Source organism: Sinocyclocheilus grahami, unplaced genomic scaffold, assembly GCF_001515645.1.
Source record: "Sinocyclocheilus grahami isolate Dianchi unplaced genomic scaffold, SAMN03320097.WGS_v1.1 scaffold476.1, whole genome shotgun sequence".
NCBI lineage: Eukaryota > Metazoa > Chordata > Actinopteri > Cypriniformes > Cyprinidae > Sinocyclocheilus > Sinocyclocheilus grahami.
This window is the reverse complement of record NW_015505655.1, coordinates 406,527-434,252: the sequence shown is the minus strand read 5'-3', so window position 1 is coordinate 434,252 and position 27,726 is coordinate 406,527. Positions and strand designations below refer to the sequence as shown.

Below are 27,726 nucleotides of genomic sequence, written 5' to 3'. Positions count from 1 at the left end.
CCCCCCCCCCCCCCCTCCCCATTTTTACTATATTATTAGTAAAAAATATTATAATATGCAAATGTGTTATTCAAATCCTTACTGATAAGATGGGTATATTTTTGCATGGTTTTAAAAATTAAACTGGTAAAGTCAGATATATTTATCATTGTTATTATCTGTTACTGTTTGTATATTGTTTCAGAGCATTAATAAATTAATAGAAAAAATACAAACATTATTTTATATACACGTATATCTATATATAATTTATTTTAATAGTTATTTTCCATTTTCTTTAAACCCCTGGATGCATTGTTGTAATTTTGTGAGGCATTATATATATATATATATATTACATTTACATTTAGTCATTTAGCAGACGCTTTTATCCAAAGAGACCTACAAATGAGGACAATGGAAGCAATCAAAATCAACAAAAGAGCAATGATACAAGTGCTATAACCAGTCTCAGTTAGCTTAACGCAGTACACCTTGCAAGTTTTTTTTTTTATTATATAATAAATAAAAAGAAAACCGATAGAAAAAGAATAGAGCAAGCTAGTGTTAGAGGCCTTTCCCTTTCAGTCGGTCCTTTGGCGTACATATATATATATATATACAGTGTTGGGGAAAGTTACTTTTAAAAGTAATGCATCAGGGGACCAGAGAGCTGTCAGTCAATACATTGAAAAAAAAGTAACTTGCGTTACTTATCTGAAAAAGTAATTCAGATGTTCTCTTGTAAATTTAAAAGTAATGCGTTACTTTACTAGTTTCTTGAAAAAAGTAATCTGATTACGTAACTCGCGTTACTTGTAATGCATTACCCCCAACACTGTATATATATATATAATGCTTCACAACATTACAACAATGCAGCCAAACAATATACAGACAGTAACAGAAAATAACAATGATAATTACAAAATCGATAAAACCTGGAAATAGTTTTGAGAATTGCAAGTTATTAAAAATACGAGAATAATGTCAAACAGAAATGTTTTTACAGTGTTTTTTTCTTAGATAACTTAATGTGAGGGGTTCCTCTGTTAAGCGTTACGCGCAGGTGACGCACTGACGTCTGTCACGCAGAACAAACAAACGCGTCGGTCACGTGACCGCAAGCAGCCGCCCAGCTGGAGGAGGTCACGTGACCGCATTTGTTGTGTCCGCACCTCACGGCCGCTGCGCTGCAATGTCTCCATCATCATCATCCTCATCGTTATTGTCGCCCTTATGAGGGATATTTCCCGACGGAACTCAGCCGTGGCGGGATCCGAGCTAATCGCGAGCGTTTATTCAATGCTTTGCGACTGAAAGAGACGCTGTTGGAGCCCAGTGCGGGACAGAAAGACGAGTGGAAGGTGAGCTGTGTGTTCGCGTGCGGGCTTTCTATTGTGTTTTGCTATCGGACCTGGGCTAATAAACAATTTCTTGATGCAGTCACAAGATCATTGTAATGTCCAAGTCAAAGGAAACGGGTCCATAAGACAGAGAGAAAAACAACGTTATGCACATTTGATAGAAAACAGCGCTTTAAGTTCAAAGAAAGCGAACGCGGACACAAACACGACATAAATAAAAGCTATAACAATGCTATAACGACATGAACTCACCACGCAGACAAACACAGACTCCAAAGCTGTGCCACCGATATAATGCCACTGCCACGGCAGAAATATTAACCCTGCGGGATGTTTAATAATGACATGCATTTATTGACGTTGCGAAATATCACAAAGCACACACCCGCGACGCATTCAAATTCAAAAAGTAGCTTATTTAGGGTCAAAGAAGGTGAGCTGGGACACCCAAGATGTGTTATTTTGTGATCATTATACGAGGAAGGCTCATAATTCATAAAAATAGCCTATATTAATAGACTACTAATAATTAAATCTGAAGATTGGGATGAGTGATGACTTTAATTGTGGTTAAATTGGCCCTTTTGGCATTGTTTAAGTGTTGGAAATGAAATTGGCGTCATACTCATTTAGATAACTAGCTTAAAGGGCTTTTTCGCCCTGAAATGACAATTCTGCCATCATTTACTCGCCCCCTCAAGTTGTTCAGAACAATGCTTTGCGACTGAAAGAGACGCTGTTGGAGCCCAGTGCGGGACAGAAAGACGAGTGGAAGGTGAGCTGTGTGTTCGCGTGCGGGCTTTCTATTGTGTTTTGCTATCGGACCTGGGCTAATAAACAATTTCTTGATGCAGTCACAAGATCATTGTAATGTCCAAGTCAAAGGAAACGGGTCCATAAGACAGAGAGAAAAACAACGTTATGCACATTTGATAGAAAACAGCGCTTTAAGTTCAAAGAAAGCGAACGCGGACACAAACACGACATAAATAAAAGCTATAACAATGCTATAACGACATGAACTCACCACGCAGACAAACACAGACTCCAAAGCTGTGCCACCGATATAATGCCACTGCCACGGCAGAAATATTAACCCTGCGGGATGTTTAATAATGACATGCATTTATTGACATGTTGCGAAATATCACAAAGCACACACCCGCGACGCATTCAAATTCAAAAAGTAGCTTATTTAGGGTCAAAGAAGGTGAGCTGGGACACCCAAGATGTGTTCTTTTGTGATCATTATACGAGGAAGGCTCATAATTCATAAAAATAGCCTATATTAATAGACTACTAATAATTAAATCTGAAGATTGGGATGAGTGATGACTTTAATTGTGGTTAAATTGGCCCTTTTGGCATTGTTTAAGTGTTGGAAATGAAATTGGCGTCATACTCATTTAGATAACTAGCTCAAAGGGCTTTTTCGCCCTGAAATGACAATTCTGCCATCATTTACTCGCCCCCTCAAGTTGTTCAGAATCCGTATGAGTTTCTTTCTTCCGTTGAACACAAAAGAAGATATTTTGAAGAATGTTGGTAACCCAAAAGTTGACGGTAGCCATTGCCTTCCATTGCTTTTTTTTCTGTACTATGGGAGGCAGTGGCTACCGTCAACTGTTTCATTCCCAGTCTTCTTCAGCATATCTTCTTTTGTGTTCAACGGAAGAAAGAAACTCTCATAGGTCTGGAACAACTTGAGGGTCAGTAAATGATGACGGAGTTGTACATTTTGGGGTGAAGAATCACTTAAACGAGGTCAATTTCAGTAGTCCGTTCACATTGGGCAATCACAAGTGAAATAATAGTTTGAACTTCTTGTTTCTTATGGGAAACACGAGTTGTCTCGGGACAGAGTTGCGAAACGCTCTTGTTTATAGACTCAGAATCGATGTGAAATTCCTGGAGTAGCTCTGATAAGTTTGTCTCATATTTCTCTCAAGACTCGTGCCGTGACCTGACATTCACTTTGTTTTCGTCCAGGTTGTGAAGCTCTGTGAATCTGAAAATGGCCGTGTGGCAGCAGTTTGGATTGCTTCTGTGGAAGAACTATATTCAGCAAGTGAGTGTTTGTCTTATAGTTGTAATATTTGTGTGTGTGTATAGATACTGGACTTAAGGATTGATGGTATTAAGCTCAATTTTGTCATGATTGTGGTACAAACATCCCAATACTAAGGTTTTAGGGCACTGATAAACACTACTGTTCAACAGTTTGGGGTCAGTAAGATTTTTTTGAAAAGAAAGAAATGATTTAATGCAGGGATGCATTACATTTATAAAAAGTGACATTAATGGCATGTTACAAAAGATTTCTATTTCAAATAAATGCTGTTCTTTTGAACTTTTTATTCATCAAAGAATCCTGAACAAATATCATGGTTTCTACAAAAATATGAAGCAGCACAACTGTTTTCAACACTGATAATCTGTTGATTTCTTGAACGCAGTGGCCAGTCAGAAACGGTTTAGTTTGTCAGAGTTTTTAAGTGCAGTTCTGCACGCTCCTGAATCATCTCAGAAATAACTAAGTGCAGACGTGAGAGCTTCATTGTGCAGTTTAGAGAGCTTCATTGATAATTAAGTAACTTTGTGAGATCGTGATGAACTAAGATGAGTGATTTTAGTGATAATAAGGGGAGCGCGCTTTGCACACTTTCTAGGCTGTAATCCATTCAGAGTTTGTATGAGACTTTTGTTTTTCGGACACATACACGCTTGAAATAGCAGTGATTGACACAGTGATAACCATAGCAATGGACAGGATAAAAAAATACATGTGTGACCAGCCTCAGTGATTTAATACTGGGACCGGTCCTGGCCAAACCTCCACAGACAGCACGCGTCCCGAGCGAGATCCAGTTCACAGACCAAAAGCGTGAGTAAACTTTATTGAGATCAGGACATATCAACCAGTAATGTCATTTCCAGTAACCGACGGTAGAAAGTTAGGGAATGAATGGTATGCGATTTATGACAGAATGCAGTCCCACAACTGACCGTTTATTTTTTATTCACATGTCTCTCATTTGGTAAAAAGACATAAAACGTCACTGAACAATGTCAGAAAAGCAGCGTCCACATTTCTGGTTAAAAATGAAAGGCCATCAACTGACACTTAAAATGGGAAGCTTCGCCATTCGAATCAGCAGCAAGAGTATACAGTTTAGTAAATGTTGGCAACTTCTTTAAGTTATTCTTGACTGTGTTGTAGGGCTGCATGATAAATCGAAATGGAATCGAGATTGCGATTCAACAGAAGCTGTGATTGTCATGTGTATCTTTCAGTGAAGCACGGTTCTGTGATCAGCAGTAAATCTCCATCCGAAGGCCAGAGGGCGCATGTGACAAGGATCATGTGACACTGAAGACTGGAATAATGATGCTGAAAATTCAGCTTTAATATCACAGGATTAAATTACACTTTAAAATACATTCAAATAGAAAACAGTTGTTTTAAATTGTAATAATATTTCACAATTTTACTGTATTTTTTTATTACATGAATTCAGCCTTGGTGAGCAGAAGAGACTTCTTTCAGAAACATAAAAAAAAAATGTTTTACTGTCTTTACACGCTGTAGGTCTTATGAAGTCTTTATTCGCTCTTCCACAAATTAACACCTTAAAATCAAAGCAGAAAGTCTTGAATTCATAAAGTCATGGCATTAAATGCCCCATGCACTGAAAAAAATCAATATCTTCCTCAGTATTTTTGTCTTGTTTTCCAATACAAGTATCTAAACATCCTTAAATCACTTTATTTTGATAAGTTTCTCAGAAAAACAAGACTTCTTATCTCATCTTGCTTTAAGAATCTTGCAGTAGAAATATTTTTTTGACTTATTGTGTTCATATGAACTTATTGTGTTCCCTTGAATCTATTCCTTTAATTTTCTTTACTTGGTCTTAAACATGTCCTAAATTTACCTTCATAAAACCTGCAGATATATTGAGTTAACCCTGGGTTATAAAAGCCACAAATTATGCCGCCAAAGGTGCAGTGTGTGAAAAAATGCAGCGCTGAAATGTTAAATGTGTGGTTTAGATTCAGGCAACCACATTATACACTTCCTTCAAACTATAGCCTCACTAAGCATTCATGTTTTGTACTGTCACTGTGTTGTGATTCAGTATTTTGAGCAGATTTTAGAAGAATTAAGACAAACAGAGCTTGTTCTGCGCTTCCAATTAACGTTAATTCACATTGTAAGTATGCAGATAAGAATGTGAAATCCCTCAGATCAATCCTTTAGGGCAAAGTATAAATAATGTGAAATATGGAACAAGATAATCCAAAATTATGATTAATAATGACTTGGTCAACTATTTAAAGTGTGAAAAGCCCATTAGAGTGCGTTTGGTCTGAAAATTGTCAGAATAAATCTATAAAGACCAAATATTTTAGTTAAAGAAACCAATAGTTTATATGTTATAAATCTCGCCTTCAAACAGCAAGACGCAAAATCAAATCTCTTTTACCATCTTAAGGAAATACGTCAACTAGTTTGCAGCGGATAAAAGTGCACAAGCAAAACAAAGGCGTGGAGTCCAATTTAATCATTACCTCATTTACCTTATTTGCTAGAGGGATGTAACTTGGCTGTATTAAATGACTTCTATGTTCCTTCCCGTATTTAGATTAGATTTGAGTCTCTCTTTCATGAACGCAAGACAAGAGAAGCTCTGTTTAACGCCGCTGCATCGCTTTGGTCGTGTTTGCATGTGTTTTTCACTCTCATTATGCCAGACCTTGTCTTGTGCACGATCGTGTGCAGGTGAAGTCTATCAGAAGTCAACTTTCTGAACAGTCAATTGAGCTGGATCAAAGTGCTGCGGGAAGCGTCCCAATTCCCTCCTGATAGAGGGCTGTTTGCTCTCTATTGGGCTCCAGCTGTTGCTAGGAAACCCAAGGCAAGCGGAGCCATAAACACTGGGCCGTTCATGCCTCATTATGGCACACAGCGCTGCCTTTCTGACCCAGATCAGAGGTCTAAAGTACTTCATCGATCTAGATCAAGCCTCAGGTGCTTTGTGGGATCCTGCTCGCTTACACATTGGCTTATTAGCACTAGATTTGCAATATGAATATGACTAATTCACCTGTTAACACAAACAGGAAGCTTGCGCTTTGAAGCTGATAACATCGTTTTATTTTAGTATCATGAAGGTAAAGCCATCAACTCCAAAAGTAAAAAAAAAAAAAAATCTTTTAAAAAATGTATTTATTTGTTGATTTATATTTTACTTTGTATTTTTATTTAATTATTTTAATAAAAAAAAAAAAAAAATGTAATACTGCCAAAAATGTCAAAATGAAAAAATATACAGCAATTCTATGCAATAAATTGGCTAACACAAAAAGGAGGTAAACCACGGCTTCACGGGGCTTATTGCTTTTATAAAACGGTTATTCCATATACGTAGTAAGGTTTCACAAAATAAAACGGAGCAAATAAAGTGTAATGATATTAATCAAAACAGTATTCTTCAACTAAACAATGTAGTTCCTCAGAAACAGTTGTGGTTGCCAAGCAACACACAGAAGCAGGGCCATTTCTAGGCATAGGCGAGCTAGGCGGTCAATGAGCGCACGTACTGGCACTTTTAGCAGGGTTGTGATAAAGAGTGGCATGGTCACCCTGAAATATGACTGCCGCCCCCACTGGATCCCCCAACATTATTGGGCTAGAGTACTGTCAATCTGACGATGCCTGTATGCCACTAGACCAGAGTGCTGTCAATTGCTGCCTGATTGTTGCATGCAAAGTTTGCATTTGGAGCGCTCAACAACGGCATTAGATCAGTGGGCTCTGTCAGTGCTTTGGCAAGGTAACACTTTTTTTTTGCCATGCAATAAAGCTACGTTCAAAGGCCAATTTAAAATATTGGTACAGCAAATAAAGTGCACAAAATCAGTATTTTGTTTAGGCAGTATTTGTGGCACTTGATAAATCATGTTGCGAGATTTGTCCAAAAGGTGTGTGTTTTTTGCGCCAGTGCATTGTTAAATGATCAGCGTGTCATGTAATATTCCCATATAAACTTTAACATCCAATTTAAAAATATTTGTATAGTAAAATTCGCTAATTCACGAGATCAATACATCCTTTATTAGACTTTGTCGAGTTAAATGCATCCTTACGGAGGTGTCGAAATGCTGAATCAATTCATTCACTTCCAACAGCGCTTAATGGGAGCAGCGTCATAGAGGGCAGAGCGTCACGTTATTTAAAGGGGACGTTAACGCATTAACGAGTAGCAAATGATTAAGTAGTTGCATTGGTTACTTTTAAGCCACTGATAAAGCTTTTAAATGTAGTTTGGGGTAACAAAGGGGTTTTAAGGGTTTGACTGAAATAATAATGCAATAACTGACACTTTAAATCAATGTTTCAAGAAACAAAAACTAATTTTTTTTAACAAAAAACATAAAGACAAAAAAGTAGCCATTGATAATATCTAAACATACATCCAAATCCAAATGTAATAAAATTAATTTGTGTGATTTATGTGCAATGTCTTAGCTACTAGAGATTGTTACATAGGGCTTATACAGCATCTAGTGGCAACACAATGATATTACAGATAATAAATTGTGCAAAATGTTTATCTTAACAGTCAATTTACAAATAATGCATTCAGATTTGTGGAACTCAATGCACTGAATCTCCACAAATTAGTGTCGTTACTATGACAACCAATTTGAATGTGACAAGCAACTGCTGTCTGAAAAGAATATACATATATATATATACAGGTGCATCTCAATAAATTAGAATGTCGTGGAAAAGTTCATTTATTTCAGTAATTCAATTCAAATTGTGAAACTCGTGTATTAAATAAATTCAATGCACACAAACTGAAGTAGTTTAAGTCTTTGGTTCTTTGAATTGTGATGATTTTGGCTCACATTTAACAAAAACCCACCAATTCACTATCTCAACAAATTAGAATACTTCATAAGACCAATAAAAAACATTTTTAGTGAATTGTTGGCCTTGTTAAAGTATGTTCATTTACTGTACATGTACTCAATACTTGGTTGGGCCTCCTTTTGCATGAATTACTGCATCAATGCGGCGTGGCTATATAGGGATTTCGCCTAGGGCGTCAAATTGGCTAGAAACGGCCCTGCACAGAAGTAAACAAAGGTATATGTTTGTAGAGTCATTTACAACAGCTTCTAATGTGGCTCAACCAATCAGAATCAAGGACCGGAACAATCCGAGAGTAATTTACAACAGCTTCGAATGTGGCTCAACCAATCAGAATCAAGGACCGGAACAATCCATTTTATAATTTGTTTTATTTTACTTTATAAGTATGGAATTGTATTCATAAAAATTCAGCTATCCTAGTATCATGACTGTAAAAATCATCAGTTCCACCACAAATAATAAATTTTAATGTAAATGAAATGTTACTTTTTATTATCTTACTTTATAATATCTTATTTTATTTTAATATAAATAAAATAAATATTGTTTCATTGTAACAATCTTAATTATGGAAGTGTATTCATAAAAATACAGCAAACGCATGAGAGCTATGGCTTGTTGGTTAGCACATTTTGTTTTATTTTATTTTATTATTTTTCATTTCATTTAATTTCATTTTGCAGACACTTTTATCCAAAGCGGCTTACATTGCATTCAAGGTATTATTCCAGGTTTTATTACTTTAAATAACCGTTTACCCATCCATTCCCCCTAAAGTAAGTAACCATTATCCCATTCTTCCATCTTCCACACATGCGTATCTAGCTGTCCATCAATCCACTCATCTTCTGTTCTGCTCACTGACGTCCTCTTTCTCTCGTCCTGCAGAAGCGTCAGATCCTGGTCACGCTGGTGGAGATCCTTCTGCCGCTGCTCTTCTCAGCCATCCTGATCGTCCTGCGACAGAACGTGTCCTTCATCAACTACCCCAATGCAACGCACTACCACAGCTTCCCTTTGAGCGACCTGCCGCCCATACTGTGCTTCCAGGACCTGCAGCTGGCCTACGTGCCTGCAAACGCCAGCGTGGTGCGGCAGATCACAGAGGACGTGCAGCAGAGCCTGCACGGCTGCATCAGAGCCGGTGAGAGCTTCAGCTCTTGTGCTCTAAAGTATAGGAGTGTGTTCATGAATACAGCTAACATGTTAGCGGCTAGAGCATCTGGTTTGGCTTGAATCATTGGCTGATGTTGTTATCACCTCTCTCCATATGGTCAGTGAAATGATAAAAAAAAAACATGACTACATAGAAAACACGGAAATATAAGCATGGAAATAGCTAGTAATTTTAGTTTGTTTTATTTTATTATTTTTGTTGTATTTAAATTTTTTTATTTGGTTTCATTAATATTGTAAAAAAAAAATGACAAGAAAATATATAGCAAATATACTGTATGTAATTGGCTACATGAAATTCCTGCTAATAGCAGGTAATTTTATTTCAATTTAACTGTCAAAAACTGACGAAAAAGAAAAAAATACAGCAAATATATGCAACAAACTGGCTACATGGAAAATCTGCTAATACAGAAATAGAGAATTTAATTTTTTTCTATTTATACTGTCAGCAAATGGCAAAAACCAAAAATGTACGTAATATTATTTTATTTAATGTTATATATTTATTATTATTTTTTATTATTAGTGTGTTTTATTTGCACTGTCAAAAAAGACATGCACATATACAGCAAGCTTATGCAGTAAACTGTCTACACCTTCAGGGCTTCCACATTCATGGAAAAACTGGAAATAACATACAATTTTAAATTTGCGGTTTCCAGGCTTGGGCAACTTTTCGTTATGCTCCTTTGTACAATATTTATTTGTATAGATATTGCTTCTTGTGAGTGCAAATGTTATTAACTTCTTTGTCCAGAAATCATGAATGAAAGGAAAACTTTAAACTAAAACTAGGGCTGCACAATTAATCGAATTTCTAATCGTGATTACAATTACGGATGCCACAATTACGTAATCGTTCAAAACGGCAATTCATCGTTTAAAGTCCACTTATGTTATTCTGCGTGCTTAAGATGTGTTTTTTTTTCTACAGGTTATCGTAAGAGTGTTTTCATTGTTTTTTTATTTTAGTTTTAATATAACATTATAATACCATGCATATTTTAAATTTGATTTATTATTTAAAGAAGAAACCAAACCAATGTATATTTGACATTTGATGCTTGGTACTATAGAAAAGCAATAAAAGTTTTTCAGTTAGAGTGTTTTCATCTTGTTTAAATTGTGATAATCGTAATTAATAATCGCAATTATAATTTCAAGGGAATAATCGACAATTATGATTTTTGTCATTATCGTGCAGCCCTAACTAAAACTAGTAAAAACGTAGGAAATTCCCATTACGTTGTTACGCTCAACGTCTATAAATTGCACATCATGAGTCCAATATCTCTAAAACATTTTTATTGATATCGCATGTCTATCAGGAAATCATGCATGCCTAGATAAGTCATTAAAGTTCATTGGTCCAAAAGTGTGTGTGAAGCCTGGCGTTAGTATAACTGCTCTGCTCTACAATATGTGTGAGTTTGCAGTTGAAATGAAAGCATATATTGAGGTTTTGACGTTAAATAGCATCATGACCCCACCAAAAACCTCATGGCCGCTCTTCTCGACAGAAATAGCCTCTGCCTGACCCTTGAATTGTCCTGGTGCTTGCGTTTATGAGTTGTCATGAAGGCCTGCAGGGAAATATGCAGGTGGTGAGTCACGTAATAAACGATTCTCTGGGCTGTGTCCTGATCATGTGACTCACGCCAGACCCTTTTTGCTTCTTCCTGTCGCTCTGAGCGAGGAGATCCATAATCTGATGCCTCAACTTTGACTGTAAAATGAACAGCTTGATGGTGTTAAAGTGCTGTGTGATATTCGCAAATGACTCGCTGACTGAATATCCTGCTTTAAAAGAGTCTGCTGCAGCGCTGATGAAATGAAAGTCAGCGAATTAGACACTTTAAGCCCGGACTTGTGGGATAGATGAGACAAACACATCATTTATCTGAAATTACAGAGCTTTAAGTAGCGGTTCATTTCTAGATGGACATGATGAAAGCAATGGCTTGAGGATAAATGAGTTTATTATATTAGAGGTTCTGATTCAGTGAGTCATTTGACCGAGTCAAACTGATCATTTTGACTGATCTGACTAAGTCTTTTGGACTATTTCATTTAAAATAACCAGTTCATTTGTTCGTGAGCAACATTTATCACACTGTGTGTTTGTTATTGTGTGGAAACGATCAAAAACAACACAATAGAAAGGCGTTTTGTCTATTTATTGTCTTTATAATATTTTGCAGCTCAGACTGCAAACTAATAAATAGATCAGATATTTATAGTATTTTAACACCGAAAGAATGCAGAACTTTCATAATCACTAACCAGTGTTATCTTATAATTTTTTTTTATATTATTATTGTTTATTATTATTTTGAGTTTACTTATTTTTATATTTTATTTGTTACATTTTCATTTTTCTTTTATATTTTCAGTTTTAATTTTGATTTAAGTTTTAGTAATGCTATTTGATTTTTAAATTGGCTTTTAGTTTTATATTTTCAGTTTACATTTTAATTTCAAGTAATTTTGTTTTAGTGATTGTCATTTTTATTAGTTCTTTCATGTTTTTTTATTTAGCTTTAATTTATCTGTATTTCATTTTTAGTGATATTATTCCTTGTTTTTTTATTATTTTCATTATTATATGTTTTTCATCTAATATTTCAATTGTGTTTTATTTTAGCTTTATTATTAACGGAAATTATTTTAATCGTTTTAGCTTTATCTAAACACTGTCACTAACATCTACAAATTGATATTTTTGGTATTTTTTCGGTAGTTAATAATAAACCTGTCACTAACAGAACTGACTGATTTTTTTGGTAGTTTTTCGGTGGTTACCAATAACAACACTGTCACTGACAGAATCAATTGATATTTTTGGTAGTTTTTTTGGTAGTTTACAATAACAATATTATCACCAACAGAACCGATTAATAATTGTTGTAGTTTTTTTTTGGTAGTTAACAGTAGCAGCACTGTCACCAACAGAACCGATTAATATTTTTGGTAGTTTTTTTTGTAGTTAACAGTAACAGCACTGTCACCAACAGAACTGATTAATATTTTTGGTAGGTTTTTTTTGTAGTTAACAATACTATCACCAACAGAACCGATTAATATTTTTGGTAGTTTTTTTTGTAGTTAACAGTAACAGCACTGTCACCAACAGAACTGATTAATATTTTTGGTAGGTTTTTTTTGTAGTTAACAATACTATCACCAACAGAACCGATTAATATTTTTGGTAGTTAACAATAACAATACTATCACCAACAGAACCGATTAATATTTGTGGTAGTTTTTTGTGTGTAGTTAACAGTAACAATACTATCACCAACAGAACCGAATCATATTTTTGGTAGTTTTTTGTTTTGTTTGTAGTTAACAGTAACAATACTATCACCAACAGAACCAAATCATATTTTTGGTAGTTTTTTTTTTCTTCGGTAGTTAACAATAACAATACTATAACCAACAGAACCGATTAATATTTTTGGTAGTTAACAATAACAATACTATCACCAACAGAACCGATTAATATTTGTGGTAGTTTTTTGTGTGTAGTTAACAGTAACAATACTATCAGCAACAGAACCGAATCATATTTTTGGTAGTTTTTTGTTTTGTTTGTAGTTAACAGTAACAATACTATCACCAACAGAACCAAATCATATTTTTGGTAGTTTTTTTTTTCCTTCGGTAGTTAACAATAACAATAATATAACCAACAGAACCGATTAATATTTTGGGTAGTTAACAATAACAATACTATAACCAACAGAACCGATTAATATTTTTGGTAGTTTTTTTTGTAGTTAACAATAATATCACCAACAGAACCGATTAATATTTTTGGTAGTTTTTTTTGTAGTTAACAATAATATCACCAACAGAACCGATTAATATTTTTGGTAGTTTTTTTTGTAGTTAACAATAATATCACCAACAGAACCGATTAATATTTTTGGTAGTTTTTTTTGTAGTTAACAATAATATCACCAACAGAACCGATTAATATTTTTGGTAGTTTTTTTTGTAGTTAACAATAATATCACCAACAGAACCGATTAATATTATTGGTAGTTTTTTTTTTGGTAGTTAACAATAACAATACTATAACCAACAGAACCGATTAATATTTTTGGTAGTTTTTTTTGTAGTTAACAATAATATCACCAACAGAACCGATTAATATTTTTGGTAGTTTTTTTTTTGGTAGTTAACTAACAATGTTATCACCAGCAGAACTGATTAATATTTTTGGTAGTTTTCTTTTTGTAGTTAACAGTAACAGCACTGTCACCAACAGAACCGATTAATATTTGTGGTAGTTTTTTTTGTAGTTAACAGTAACAATATTATCCCCAACAGAACCGAATCATATTTTTGGTAGGTTTTTTTTGTAGTTAACAATACTATCACCAACAGAACCGATTAATATTTTTGGTAGGTTTTTTTTGTAGTTAACAGTAACAATACTATCCCCAACAGAACCGATTAATATTTTTGGTAGTTTTTTTTTTTGGTAGTTAACAATAACAATACTATAATCAACAGAACCGATTAATATTTTTGGTAGTTTTTTTTTGTAGTTAACAATACTATCACCAACAGAACCGATTCATATTTTTGGTCGTTTTTTTTTTTTTGGTAGTTAACAATAACAATATTATCACCAACAGACCTGATTAATATTTTTGGTAGTTATTTTTTTTGGTAGTTAACAGTAACAACACTGTCACCAACAGAACCGGTTAATATTTGTGGTAGTTTTTTTTTTTGTAGTTAACAGTAACAATACTATCCCCAACAGAACCGATTAATATTTTTTAGTGTGCGAGTGTGTGTGCATGTGTGTGTGTGTGTGTGTTTAATTGGATTTAGTTGTTAAATCCCAGTCGTGACCTGGCTGAATTCCCATTCTTGCCTAGTCTCATTAGCTTTTTCTTTTAACATTATTTTCTCTTGAAAAAACCCCCACCAGTGATCATGATATCATTAACATACGTTTCCAGTAGACTGACAAATCCTAAAATCAATTATTTTAAAGGTCAAACAGTGAGCCAGTGTCCACACAGCTGCTTTAAAGGTCACATGGATACATTTCTCATCAATTCATCTGTTTTTATCAGTTTAACCCTCAAACTTTCTGGGTTCTGAATTGATTGCATATAACAATATGAACAATTTGCGTTTGTTTGAGAAACGCCTTCTTTGCTGCCATGATGTTAATGTGTTGTGGGTGGTTGCCAGGGTGTTGCTAAGGCGATCTGCGTGGTTGATAGGTGGATTAATATACAATTATTATTTATTATAAATATAATAATAATGTTAAAGCGGCCCTATTATGGTATTTGAAATGTTCATAATTTGATTTTGGAAGTCCCCAACAACCGGTTTACATGCATACAAGGTCAAAAAACACTTTTATTTTCTTATAATATGCAGTTCATTTTATGTTATTTCTCAACGACTTGCAAACAATTTATTCAAAGTTTAATCTTTCCAAACCCCTCCTTTGCATGAAGCTACTCTGCTCTGATTGGTCCGATGACCCAGTCTGTTATGATTGGTCTACTGCGTACAGCGCATGTCGGCTTATCAATAATACAATACAATAATACATCCTATTGTATTAATAATAGTGCTCCACTCTCTTCTAAAAAGAAAGAATCAGAGGGGAAAAAGTTGTTTTACACTTATATTAGCGAACCGGACCCACAGCTTGGTAGTAAAGACCCAAACAATAATGGTATATGCATTAGCCGAACACAGACAAAGAGTACTGATAAAGCACTGCAGTTTGTAAACCAACGTATTGCTTTCCTTTATTATGAGTCCAAGTAATGTGACAGATATTCTATATTAATTGACACATTTCTAAACAATAGCAGGCCAACAGCTGATTAGCAGAACTATAACGTGAGTTAGCCAGAGACTTACAGCTGCACCGACTCTATACACAACACAACATTTTGCACGCGCGACAGAACATCAAAGCAACAATTATTAATCATACTTACAGGCTGTGATTCAGAGGAGCAAACTGGTCCAAACAAACTGGGCACTGACCCATCTTTCAAAGACAACCGGTTTAGGAATCCCTCGTTGAACTCGCAGAGATTGGAACGACTCGTTTAAGCGATTCAGAGTCGACTCTTTCTTTTGAGAGACAATAAATTTATTTATGATGCACTTTCTGCTTTACAACTTTGCAGACTGTTTACATTCGCTTACAGCTGCATTACACACTGCATGAAAGGTAGTTTTCAAAAATCCATAATAGGAGCACTTTAATAAGAAGAAGAATTATTATTATATTTTGTTGTTGTTGTTGTTAAAATGCAATTATTATGACTAACATAGGCCACGTTCACACAGCAGCAGAATACGGTTGTCAGTCCTGTATTTGAGTCCTTACTATGGTTACGTTCACACACAGTTCGGTTATTTACGGGTGTGACAACCGCATTCTGTATCTGAACTCACACCTTTAAATTTTCAGGACTCACAACCGCATTCTCGGAACACACGCGCTGTGTGAACGGAACCGGACTGGACAACTAGTTGTCTGTCACGTCATACAGTGCTGCTCTGCCGTGTGTTACGTGTTTTCATGTGTGTTTTCGGTAACATACAGTGACGGAGAAATGAGATGCGTGCCATCTAAAATTTTTAGCTCCTGTCAGTTTTGTATTCTGCGTGAGATTCAAATGGTCCGCTCTCCACCAAAATGTAAAAGCTGCTGTTGGTTAATGATTAATGAAGATTTGACAAAAGAACTCGCGGCTCGATTGGACTCTTTTCGTGTCAGAAAGTGATACGACTTTCAGTTTTATGGACGTCTCCATCTTTTATTTTACTTTGGTCACTGTCGCTATGGTTACTAGTAAGGAATACGGGCTTGACTCCCGTTGCACGTTCATTCTTGCCTACTTAGTATACTATGCCCTAAAAGTATGTACTCTTTTTGGGAAGAAAAAGTACATACTTTTGAGTATGTAGAAGAATAGTAGGCAAGCTTTGGGACATACTACTTCATCATAGCTGCTTCTTTAAGGGACGCTCTGTTGCTTAGTTACGTGCATTCTGTCACTGTTTAAACTACCCTGTCAATCATCTTATCACAGTTAACATCATCCACATTTCGTTTAATTTGATTTCCTACCATATTGGAGATAAATTAAGAGGTACGTTGATCTGCTAGTCGCAGGTCTATCATACCCAGAACTCTGCACATGTGTTTGCATAATGATGCATTTAAAAGTTAATGACCAAACGTATCATTATAAAAGTTCACAGTGTTGCTGCAGATGAAATATAACGTGGATAACATTACATTTATATTTTTTCATCAGGTTAGACATTGATTATTTATCACTCAAATGCGTTTATCTACCTGTCGCGTATATCCGCCATGTTTGTAGTTTTTTAACACTTTTACTGCATGTTTGTAGTTCTAATTGAATCCTCGTCCACCGAGCAATGTGTTGTGGGCAGTATTAGCCGTTAGAGTGTGCATCGATCTGCACTTTGAATTCTAACCGGAAGTAGTAGACCATCCGGGAATCTTTGGCATACTTTTTTTAAACCATACTATGATTTGGGACATACTAATTCTATTTACGAATACTATTTAGGACGGATAGTATGCGAAATGGGACGCAGCAACAGACAGTATTCTAAACACAACTGTAAGACATTTCGAGACTCAAACCTGTAAAGAAAATGCGGTTGTTAATCCCAAAAACTGGCAGTATGAACGTAGCCTAATACAATACTAATATAATTAACTAATACAATTATGATATTACAATTTAATTTGCATAAATAAAAAAATATTATAATTATTACTAATTAACTAATGTAACATTTTTCTATAAAAATTTAAATTATATTTTGCATAAAGAAAATGAATGCGTTGCTTAATACACATGTTCTATTTATTATAAATGAAAGCTATAGTAACAGCCTCGTCCACCGAGCAATGTGTTGTGGGCAGTATTAGCCGTTAGAGTGTGCATCGATACACATGTTCTATTTATTATAAATGAAAGCTATAGTAACATTAATAGAGACGGCTGTGGCACTAATGCTGTGTCTTGATCTTGTTTTCCAGTGCGTGGCTTTGAAACAGAGGAGCAGTTTGAGGAGTTTGTGAAAACTGACCCACAGTCAGGCAAGATCTTGGCAGCCATTGTGTTTGAGCACCAGTTCACACACGACGACGAGCCGCTTCCTCTGCAGGTGAGACGCCATGGACCGGACAGACCTGTGCCTTAACGAATTAGCATTCCCAATCACCCTCTTCCTGTTTACCTCCTCCTGTTAGCCAAGATCAACCTGATCAACTGCATACTGAACAGTTTGAATCGTTGTGTAGATGAGTTTTGTGAAGTAATGTTTATGTATTTCACTCCAGCATCAACTGAAAAAAAATGCATTAATAATTATATGCATTATAAATGAAATATAATTATAATTAAATATATAGAAATTAAGTAAAATTATTTTCATAAAGAAAATTAAGCTAATTATTTACATATTAACACATTATCCCCTCAAATTTTCATTACTGCAATAAATCCCATACTGTTTACTAATGTTAGTAATACAAAAATCACTCTATAATAATATTATTAAGTACTAGATTTCTTTTATAGTGAAACATTATAACAGAAATATTTCTTATTTCTAACATTTTTATTTAGTAATAATCTTAATGATGATCAATTAATTTTATTATTAAACGCCTGATTTCTTTATTTTAGAGTAAAATCTATTTTTATTTAGTAATACTACTACACTAATAATAATAATAATAATAGTAATTGTATTTTAACCTGTAAAACTGCATGCTAAACAGTTTAAACCATTATGTGGACGAGTCTCATGAAAAAATCACTCTGGCATCAAATCTAAATAAATGAAACAATATAAAATTATTATTATTATTAAAATAAAATAATTTAATTTATAATATTTAATTATAAATTAAATATATGAAATTATTATTATATTAAAATTATGTTTTGCATAAAGAAAATAAGCTATTTTTGCATTGTAACAATATTTGTATGAATTTGCTTGATATTAAACACATTTCCCTCTCAAATTCTCTTTAATGGAATAAATTCCATGCTATTTACTAATAGTAATATTGATACAGTAATGAAAATGGGGCAGTCATGGCCTAATGGTTAGAGAGTCGGACTTGTAACCCAAAGGTCGTGGGTCGAGTCTCCGTACCGGCAGGGATTTTGGGGATTAAAATCACTTCCTCCATTTTCTTTAGATTGTGTGAAATAAAGCGCAGTCTTGTCAGTTTTAATGAGACTCGCCTATTTACTTGTCTTTCATGATGATAACCGTTACTTAAAGCGAGTGTTCCCGAAGGAAATGTTCTTTTCTGAGCATTTGAGGACAAAATAAGCTGTTTTCCACAGGAGTCAAGAGTGCAGTCGAATCTAGCAGGAGGAATCAGGCCATTAGTGCACTAGCAACAAATACCCTCAAAGCATATTGGTTTCATGTCTCCGGCGCCTGTTCGTGTGTTTATGAAACGCTGAAGCCGTTTCAGGCGTTTTGAGATGCGCTTGCTGAGGTTTCTCCAGCTGCCTGATGGAGAGATGAGGTCTGGTCTGCTTTCTTCTCATCTCTCACGATGAAAGCTCTCGGTCCTCGGTCACAGACAGCGAGTCCTTCACTGAGGATTTAATGAGTTTACTGCCGCTCCAGTGCAGGTCCTGGATCAGCATCGAGGAAAATGTTTTTTTTTTCTATGTAAAATGTGTTTTATTTATTTATTTTTTATTTTTTTAACAATTAACTTAAGAATGGTTTTATGAATGATTTACACAGAAATTTGTTTTCCTCATGTCACAAATGAGGCACAAAATGACACTTTTGTCAGATTAAAATTTCACAAAACAAGTCTATTATTATTATTCTTATTAAATACTCCATTTCTTTATTTTGCAGTGAAAAATTACAAAATAAATATTTCTTTCTTTTTTAAAAAAAATATTATTATTAAACACTTTTTTTTTATTTTACAGTGATATTTGTTTGTGTATTATTATTATTATATAGTTATATTGATATATAATCACAATTTTGGGCCAAATTATGCAGCCCTATACAAACAAGCACAACAAGCCTGGGGCTTTAAAAATTGTATTAAATTTTTTTTTTTTAATTTTTTCAATCTCCAGTTATTCTCAAAGTTAATTAAATATCACGTGTGCTCTGAGGTATATATTAAACAATATTCATTATTATCTGGTGTGGTAACTGTAAGGTTGTAGGTTCAAACCCCCACAAGAGTTATTCAATGTATATTGTGCCATTAATCAAGACACATGTTACTTTGGGGTTTAACCCTCTAATACGTGAAATGTTAAGTCACATCAAACAAACAACCTTTGATGTCATGTGTGGCAGGTCAGCTATCATCTGCGCTTCACGTACAGCCCCAGAAACGCTCCGGTGCGCGAGAAGTCTGAGCTCAACCCCAACAATGATCTGGACTGGCACACACTCAGTCTGTTCCCGCTGTTCCAGCTGCCCGGGCCCAGAGAACAACACGAGCCACACGGGGGCACACCAGGTCAGTCCACACTGATGCATTGTGGGAAATTAACCCAGCAGAAGCAACCTACAAGCCATGAATTTCAAGTTAAAGGAGTAGTTCAACCAAAAATGAAAATTTGCTGAGAATTTACTCGTCCTCCGGCCATCCAAGATGTAAATGAGTTTGTTTCGTCCTCAGATTTGGAGAAATGTAGCATTTCATCACTTGCTCAGCAATGGATGCTCTGCAGTGAATGGGTGCCGTCAGAATGAGAGTCCAAACAGCTGATAAAAACATCACAATAATCCACAAGTAATCCACACCCCTCCAGTCAATCAGTTAATGTCTTGTGAAACGAATTCATCAAGACGTTTAACTTTAAACCATCGCTTATCGCCAAAACATGAGTCAATAATCCATAACGCTTCCTCCGGTGAAAAAGTCCATCTCCTGTTGTCTCTCACATCAAAATCCACCCACATATTGAACCGTTTTGGACTGTTTGTATATGGTGCTTGATCTGTGCATATTTCTCTCCTGATTCAGACCAGACAATTTTTTTTCACTGGAGGAAGCAATATTATGGGTAGAGACTCATATTTTAGCCATTTGAAATGGTTTGAAGTTGTCTTAACTCTTTCCCCGCCATTGACGAGTTATCTAGTCTCTTAGAAGAAAACGCTTCCCCGCCAAAGACACTTTTCATGTTTTCACTGTTATACACTCTTATTACGCATCTTCTGAACGAGTATAAAACCTCCCGAACAAAAACACACGTGAACAGGACGGAGAAACGAGCGATCTCTTATGTAAACAGATGCATATGAAAAATAATGCCATCATCAGCAATAGACAGCATATAAATGAAAACTGCATAACGTTACGGAGTAAAATGTTGATCCAGGAAGTGGTATATGTCTGTGCAAGCTTTGGAGGTGTTGATAGAAGCGATTTACTGGATTTATGCTTTGATAATCGTACTGAATATTATCCAGATGCAGTTTTTGATAAAAATGTGATTTTCTCACCTTTTTGCTCAAAATTATGCATTTTTTATGAAACCTACCTATATTCAAGTGTTGATAAAAAATGTATGCTTTAAGCTAGAATAAAACTGATTTTTTTTGTTTAAAAGTAGAGGCTCTGATCTTTATTTGAGTGTATTGCATATTCAAATATTCATACAGCAAAATATACTGGAGGCCATCAAATTTTAGTGAAAATCATCAAAATCGCTGGCGGTGGCTGGCAACTTTTTTCAAAAATGCTGGCGGGGAAAGAGTTAATGATGGATTTGATGGACACACAGCTTTTCTCTTCACAAGACATTAACTGATGGACTAGAGTGGATTCTCATTCTGACGGCACCCATTCACTGCAGAGCATCCATTGCTGAGCAAGTCATGTAATGCTACTTTCCCCAAGATTAAGTCTGCTAATTCATATGTGCTTAATGTTTAATTTTTATGCATTAAAATATAGATGATGTTAAAGCTAATAGCCATAAAACTACAATTTTAAGTGCTAGTATCAGTTCATTAAAAAGCTCTTTAATCAAAAATCGTCCATCAACATGCAAATTAGTGGTCGATTTCTTCCTTGATGACCTTTTGCTGTCAGTTACCATCAGCAGATGAGATAAACCTTAATGATCTCTTCCTGTACATGAGGTTTCCCGTGACGGCGCTAGCTGTTGATTAGGAAGTGATTTGGATTAGTTAGTGTTCCTTCGCCTGATGGCCTCCAGTGCTGCCAGCAGCTTCAAAACACCTGCAGAGTGTTATTAATCATGAGCGCTGCGTTAGCATCGGGTCTGAACTTTGATGACAGTTATCCTCTATTTTTGTCACGGTGCTACAAATTACATCTTGATATTCGCTTGCACGACTCTTCGTGCTTCACCGTCGTTCTTTCATCTGCATTTAATTGCATTGAGTTGCTTTATACTGCAAGTGCGAAGAGGGTTTTGATCTTCAAGGGTCATTATGGTTTGAAAAGCCATGAGAAGCGGCGAGGAATTCTCAATGAATTTTTAAGTTTTGTGAAATAGTAGCTTCCTGAAGCTCAAAAGAAATATTACAGGTGTTTTAAAGTTTAACCCCTGCACTGCTGTGCGATTTGTAGATTGTACCCCAAAGTATTTTTCATATTGGCCATTAATTGCCTATGGTGGTCATTTTTGACAGCTAAGAAGTGGGGCTATTTTTTAAAGACCTTTTTTTTTGTTTTGTTCACATGGCAAGTACAACAAGTCACCAAGTTTCGTACCATTCTGATGTAATAACACATGTGAAAAAAATCATAAACTTAATGATTTTTGGTCTGTAATGATCAAAGATCCAGAGTACAGTGAGGCATTTAGCTTATAATATTATAAAAGCATTTACATTAATTCTTCTGGTAAGATATGTGTATTTTTTAATTGAAAGCTATAAATGCTGATTTAAAAAAAAAAAATTGGGTTTTATTATTTGACATTGCATTGTCATTGCAACACTGTAAAATTAGATATAACTTCACACATAAAATGGTTAGTATGTTTATGTTAGTATGCATTTATATTATTTTCAATGGAAAAAAGGACCAAAGATCAAGGTTACAGGGAGACATTTACAATGGAAGTGAATGGGGTCAGTTTGAAGCAATGCGAAGCTTATAATTTTATAAAAGCATTTACATTAATGTATTGCATATTCAAATATTCATACAGCAAAATATACTGGAGGCCATCAAATTTTAGTGAAAATCATCAAAATCGCTGGCGGTGGCTGGCAACTTTTTTCAAAAATGCTGGCGGGGAAAGAGTTAATGATGGATTTGATGGACACACAGCTTTTCTCTTCACAAGACATTAACTGATGGACTAGAGTGGATTCTCATTCTGACGGCACCCATTCACTGCAGAGCATCCATTGCTGAACCTATCACCATTTCTAGCAACTGGGGGACCATAGGCAGGCTAGGGGAACTCGTATTAATGTTAAAAAACCTCATAAAGTTTTCATGCCATGGGACCTTTAATATAACTTCAGACACACAAAAGATTAATACATTTTTTCACATTAAAATCATGTTACACCACACATTGTATTGGCTTTATGGAAACAGTGAGATGGTTACAAATTGCCTCATTCAGCCAGACTTTTGTTTTTTAAAGAAAAAGCAGGATAAGTGGAAATTGATATTTGCAATATCCAACATTAAACCACAAGTGCTGTCAATTCAGCTTGTATTGTATTGTATACAGAACCCAGAATATTTTTTCAGTAGAACTCTCCTCAGTTCATTTGATTCAGTTAAACGCTCATAAGTTTGATTGAGTGGAATCTAATGAGTACTGTGTGTGTCTGGACAGGATATCACCGCGAGGGCTTCCTGCAGGTGCAGCACGCGGTGGACCGGGCCATCATGAAGGCCTACAACAGCACGGCGGCGGCGGCCCTCCTCAAGAGAACCCAAGTGCTGCTGGCTCGTTTCCCTTACCCAGCATTCATGTACGACGTCTTCATCCTGGCCATCCAGAACCAGCTGCCACTGCTGCTGGTGCTCAGCTTCACCTACACGTCTCTGAACATCGTCCGAGCTGTAGTACAGGAGAAGGAGCGGAAACTGAAGGTACATGAAATGGGCATGAACGTGGATTCTGTTGCTCTTGATGTAAGAAAGCTTCACTGCAGCTGTGTGTGTGTGTGTGTTGCAGGAGTACATGCGCATGATGGGTCTCAGCAACTGGTTGCACTGGAGCGCCTGGTTCCTCATGTTTCTCCTCTTCCTCTCCATCTCCATCTTCTTTGTCACCGTGCTTATCTGCGTCAAGGTAAACACATATAATCTGTTCTTTGTAAGTACCTTGTGCTACTAGAAATACCACTATACTGTTTGCACGTCTGTGAACGGTTTTTCTTTTTTAGCTCACTTGAGAACTAGGAACCAGTTTTTATTCAGAACAAGTTCCACTTGTTGCACAGAAGCACTGGGACAGAGTGTTTTTTTTTTTTATGACGTTTAGTTCATTTACATTTTTCCACCGATACAGATGGTATAGATATTTACTTGTATGTTTGTTTGTATAATAACTTTTACCTGAAGGTACAGTATGCATTTAGAGTTTTGCGTAAACTTTTTTTTAATTATTATTTTAGTATACAGTTAAGACCAATTATTTTATGTCCTCAAAATACAGCAAACATTGCTGCTGAAGTCTCTTTTTTCCCCAGTAAACATTAACATATACAATTTCCATAATTCTAAACATTAAATAGCATATAATATGGTATGTTTAATACTGGTTATAAATGAAAAGAAATTAGTAAAAAAGGAGGAATAATGGTTAAAATATAAAACTGTACAAATCTAAGTATGTACATGTATATTTCAAATAAATACTTCTATAAAACTATTATATAAAAAATAATACTCAAGACTGTAAATTAATTAGTAATTTGCATGTTAAAATTAAATTAGTGTTTTGAATGTATTATTATGCAATTTGGTCATGATAATACAATTTTCCAAAGCCCCCCAAAAAAAGAAATTCAGATATTATGTTTTTTAATATTTATAAATTTTGTACTCTAACACATACACTAATTAATATATTTGTACAGTAAACATTAACATATACAATTTCTGCAATTATACATTTTAAATACCATAAATTATCTATGATATATGTGTATGTGTGTGTGTATATAATTAATACAATTAATTTTTCAAATTATTGAATTTTTAATAAAATAAAACAATTTCATTAATGTTAAATACCACAAATTATTGTATGTATAAAACTGATTATAAATAAATAAATATATATATATATATATATATATATATATATTACACACACACACAAAATAAATATATATAGATCAATAATTAATAAAATGATTATTAAAATATAGAATAATTGTTTCAAATAAGTATAGAATAATTAATCAAATATAAAACAGTACAAAACTAAGTACATGTATAATTCAAGTAAATGCTTGTATAAAACTCAAAAATAATAAAAATAGCTTGAATTTAAAAAAAAATAATGGTTAATAATAATAGTAATAATAATACAGTTCTCTGAAGCCAAAGAGAACTTTTTTTTCACAACAGCAAAACAGTTCTTGATATTTTTATTTAAATAAATAAATAAATTTCTCTGCACCATATTGTAACTGAATGAGTGCAATAAACTGTTAATAGATTCTCTAAGGAATCAGAATCATGAAGTACAATGAGAATCCATCTGAGATAGTCCACACTGTTTGCTATGTGTAGCTCATGTATGTGTTATTTTCCTGTCAGGTGAGTCCTAACGGAGCGGTGTTGACCTACAGTGACCCCACGCTGGTGTTTTTCTTCCTGCTGGTGTTTGCCGTGTCCACCATTAACTTCAGCTTCATGATCAGCGCCTTCTTCTCCAGAGGTAACTTCTCCATCTCTGCTCTGTGAAAGTGTGATTTCTCTTTTCATCACAGAACAGAATGGTCGTTACACTCTATTCTCTGTTGGATCCTAACAGTGTGCATTTATAGCACATACAGTGGGGAAAAAAAGTATTTAGTCAGCCACCAATTGTGCAAGTTCTCCCACTTAAAAAGATGAGAGAGGCCTGTAATTTTCATCATAGGTATACCTCAACTATGAGAGACAAAATGAGAAAAAAAATCCAGAAAATCACATTGTAGGATTTTTAAAGAATTTATTTGCAAATTATGGTGGAAAATAAGTATTTGGTCAATAAAAAAATTTAATCTCAATACTTTGTTATATACCCTTTGTTGGCAATGACAGAGGTCAAACGTTTTCTGTAAGTCTTCACAAGGTTTTCACACACTGTTGCTGGTATTTTGGCCCATTCCTCCATGCAGATCTCCTCTAGAGCAGTAATGTTTTGGGGCTGTCGCTGGGCAACACGGATTTTCAACTCCCTCCAAAGATGTTCTATGGGGTTGAGATCTGGAGACTGGCTAGGCCACTCCAGGACCTTGAAATGCTTCTTACGAAGCCACTCCTTCGTTGCCCGGGCGATGTGTTTGGGATCATTGTCATGCTGAAAGACCCAGCCACGTTTCATCTTCAATGCCCTTGCTGATGGAAGGAGGTTTTCACTCAAAATCTCACGATACATGGCCCCATTCATTCGTTCGTTTACACGGATCAGTCGTCCTGGTCCCTTTGCAGAAAAACAGCCCCAAAGCATGATGCTTCCACCCCCATGCTTCACAGTAGGGTCTTGTATGTCTTCCATTTTCTAATAATTGCTCCCACAGTTGATTTCTTCACACCAAGCTGCTTACCTATTGCAGATTCAGTCTTCCCAGCCTGGTGCAGGTCTACAATTTTGTTTCTGGTGTCCTTTGACAGCTCTTTGGTCTTGGCCATGGTGGAGTTTGGAGTGTGACTGTTTGAGGTTGTGGACAGGTGTCTTTTATACTGATAACGAGTTCAAACAGATGCCATTAATACAGGTAACGAGTGGAGGACAGAGGAGCCTCTTAAAGAAGTTACAGGTCTGTGAGGGCCAGAAATCTTGCTTGTTTGTAGGTGACCAAATACTTATTTTACCGAGGAATTTACCAATTAATTCTTTAAAAATCCTACAATGTGATTTTCTGGATTTTTTTTCTCATTTTGTCTCTCATAGTTGAGGTATACCTATGATGAAAATTACAGGCCTCTCTCATCTTTTTAAGTGGGAGAACTTGCACAATTGGTGGCTGACTAAATACTTTTTTGCCCCACTGTATACTGTATACAGAGCTTTAATCAAACAGCCTCGTAATCAACAGATTACAGAGAAAGCAGAGGTGACCAAAGAAATGACCAGGACATATTTGCAGTATTTTTGGCTCCATGCATAAACAAAATGAGCTGCGTTTAAACTCAACTCTCAGAAAGCTTTCAAAAATCAGCTCTTTTTTGTCCATAAGCTGTGCTACGTTTTCTTTTCTCTGCCAAACAAAAACCTCCGATTACTACAAACGGTGTTTAAAAGCAGGTAACCAGCTGAGGGCAAATGTTCAGGTTGCAGTTATTGACTTTTTTGATTCTTGAAGTGCTTTTAGTGAGTGAAAGCAGGACTGTATTGTGATTTGATTGGCGCTTGTGAGCGCAGTGGCCCTCGGGCGAGCTAATAATAAGATGTGTAGATGTACATAGCTGCTTTAAGAGCGGATTCATCACGCCCTAACTCTTCATCCTGATGGGAAGAAAGAATAGAAAATCAGACATGCATTGGTGTACATTGTTTCATTTCGTTATTGTGTTCGCAAGTGACTCATTATGGAAACTACACTGATTTGAGAACCGGCCGTTTTACCACGTGTGGTTTTGAGTTGAAGCTGTAGTTCAGCAAAAAAGCACTACTCACTCATCATTTACTTTACCACATGTTGCAAAAAATATGCAAAAATCGTGATTTTTCTAAGCTGATCATTTCCATACAATGAAACTGTTTTCTTATGTAATATCTTTGTCTTAATTTCCAATACAAATATAAAAAAAAAAAAAACATCAGGATTTACATGAGAAGCAAAATGACTTAAGATATGAAGTCTTGTTTTTCAAAATCAAACAAAAAAAGTTTTTTTTTTGTTTTTCTTTTATGGTTAAAACAAAAAGAAAAATTATTGTGTTTTCCTTTAAATTAAGTTTATTTTTCCTACCTCATTTTTCCTTGTTTTAAAGGGGTCATATGATGCTGCTACAAAGAACATTATTTTGTG

At 35.2% G+C, this 27,726-nt stretch overlaps 1 protein-coding gene across 1 annotated transcript in view; it reads left to right on the top strand.

Moving 5' to 3' along the window:
• The first annotated feature begins 1,137 nt into the window (after window positions 1–1,137).
• The window catches only part of LOC107553624 (ATP-binding cassette sub-family A member 3-like), a 70,769-nt gene continuing 44,180 nt past the window's right edge, over window positions 1,138–27,726 (top strand). Inside the window, exons 1-5 of the mRNA XM_016235910.1 lie at window positions 1,138–1,346; window positions 3,336–3,414; window positions 9,181–9,436; window positions 17,555–17,682; window positions 19,879–20,044. Of these exons, the coding sequence (XP_016091396.1) occupies window positions 3,361–3,414; window positions 9,181–9,436; window positions 17,555–17,682; window positions 19,879–20,044 (604 nt within the window). The 5' untranslated portion in view covers window positions 1,138–1,346; window positions 3,336–3,360. The remainder of the gene's footprint in view (window positions 1,347–3,335; window positions 3,415–9,180; window positions 9,437–17,554; window positions 17,683–19,878; window positions 20,045–27,726) is intronic.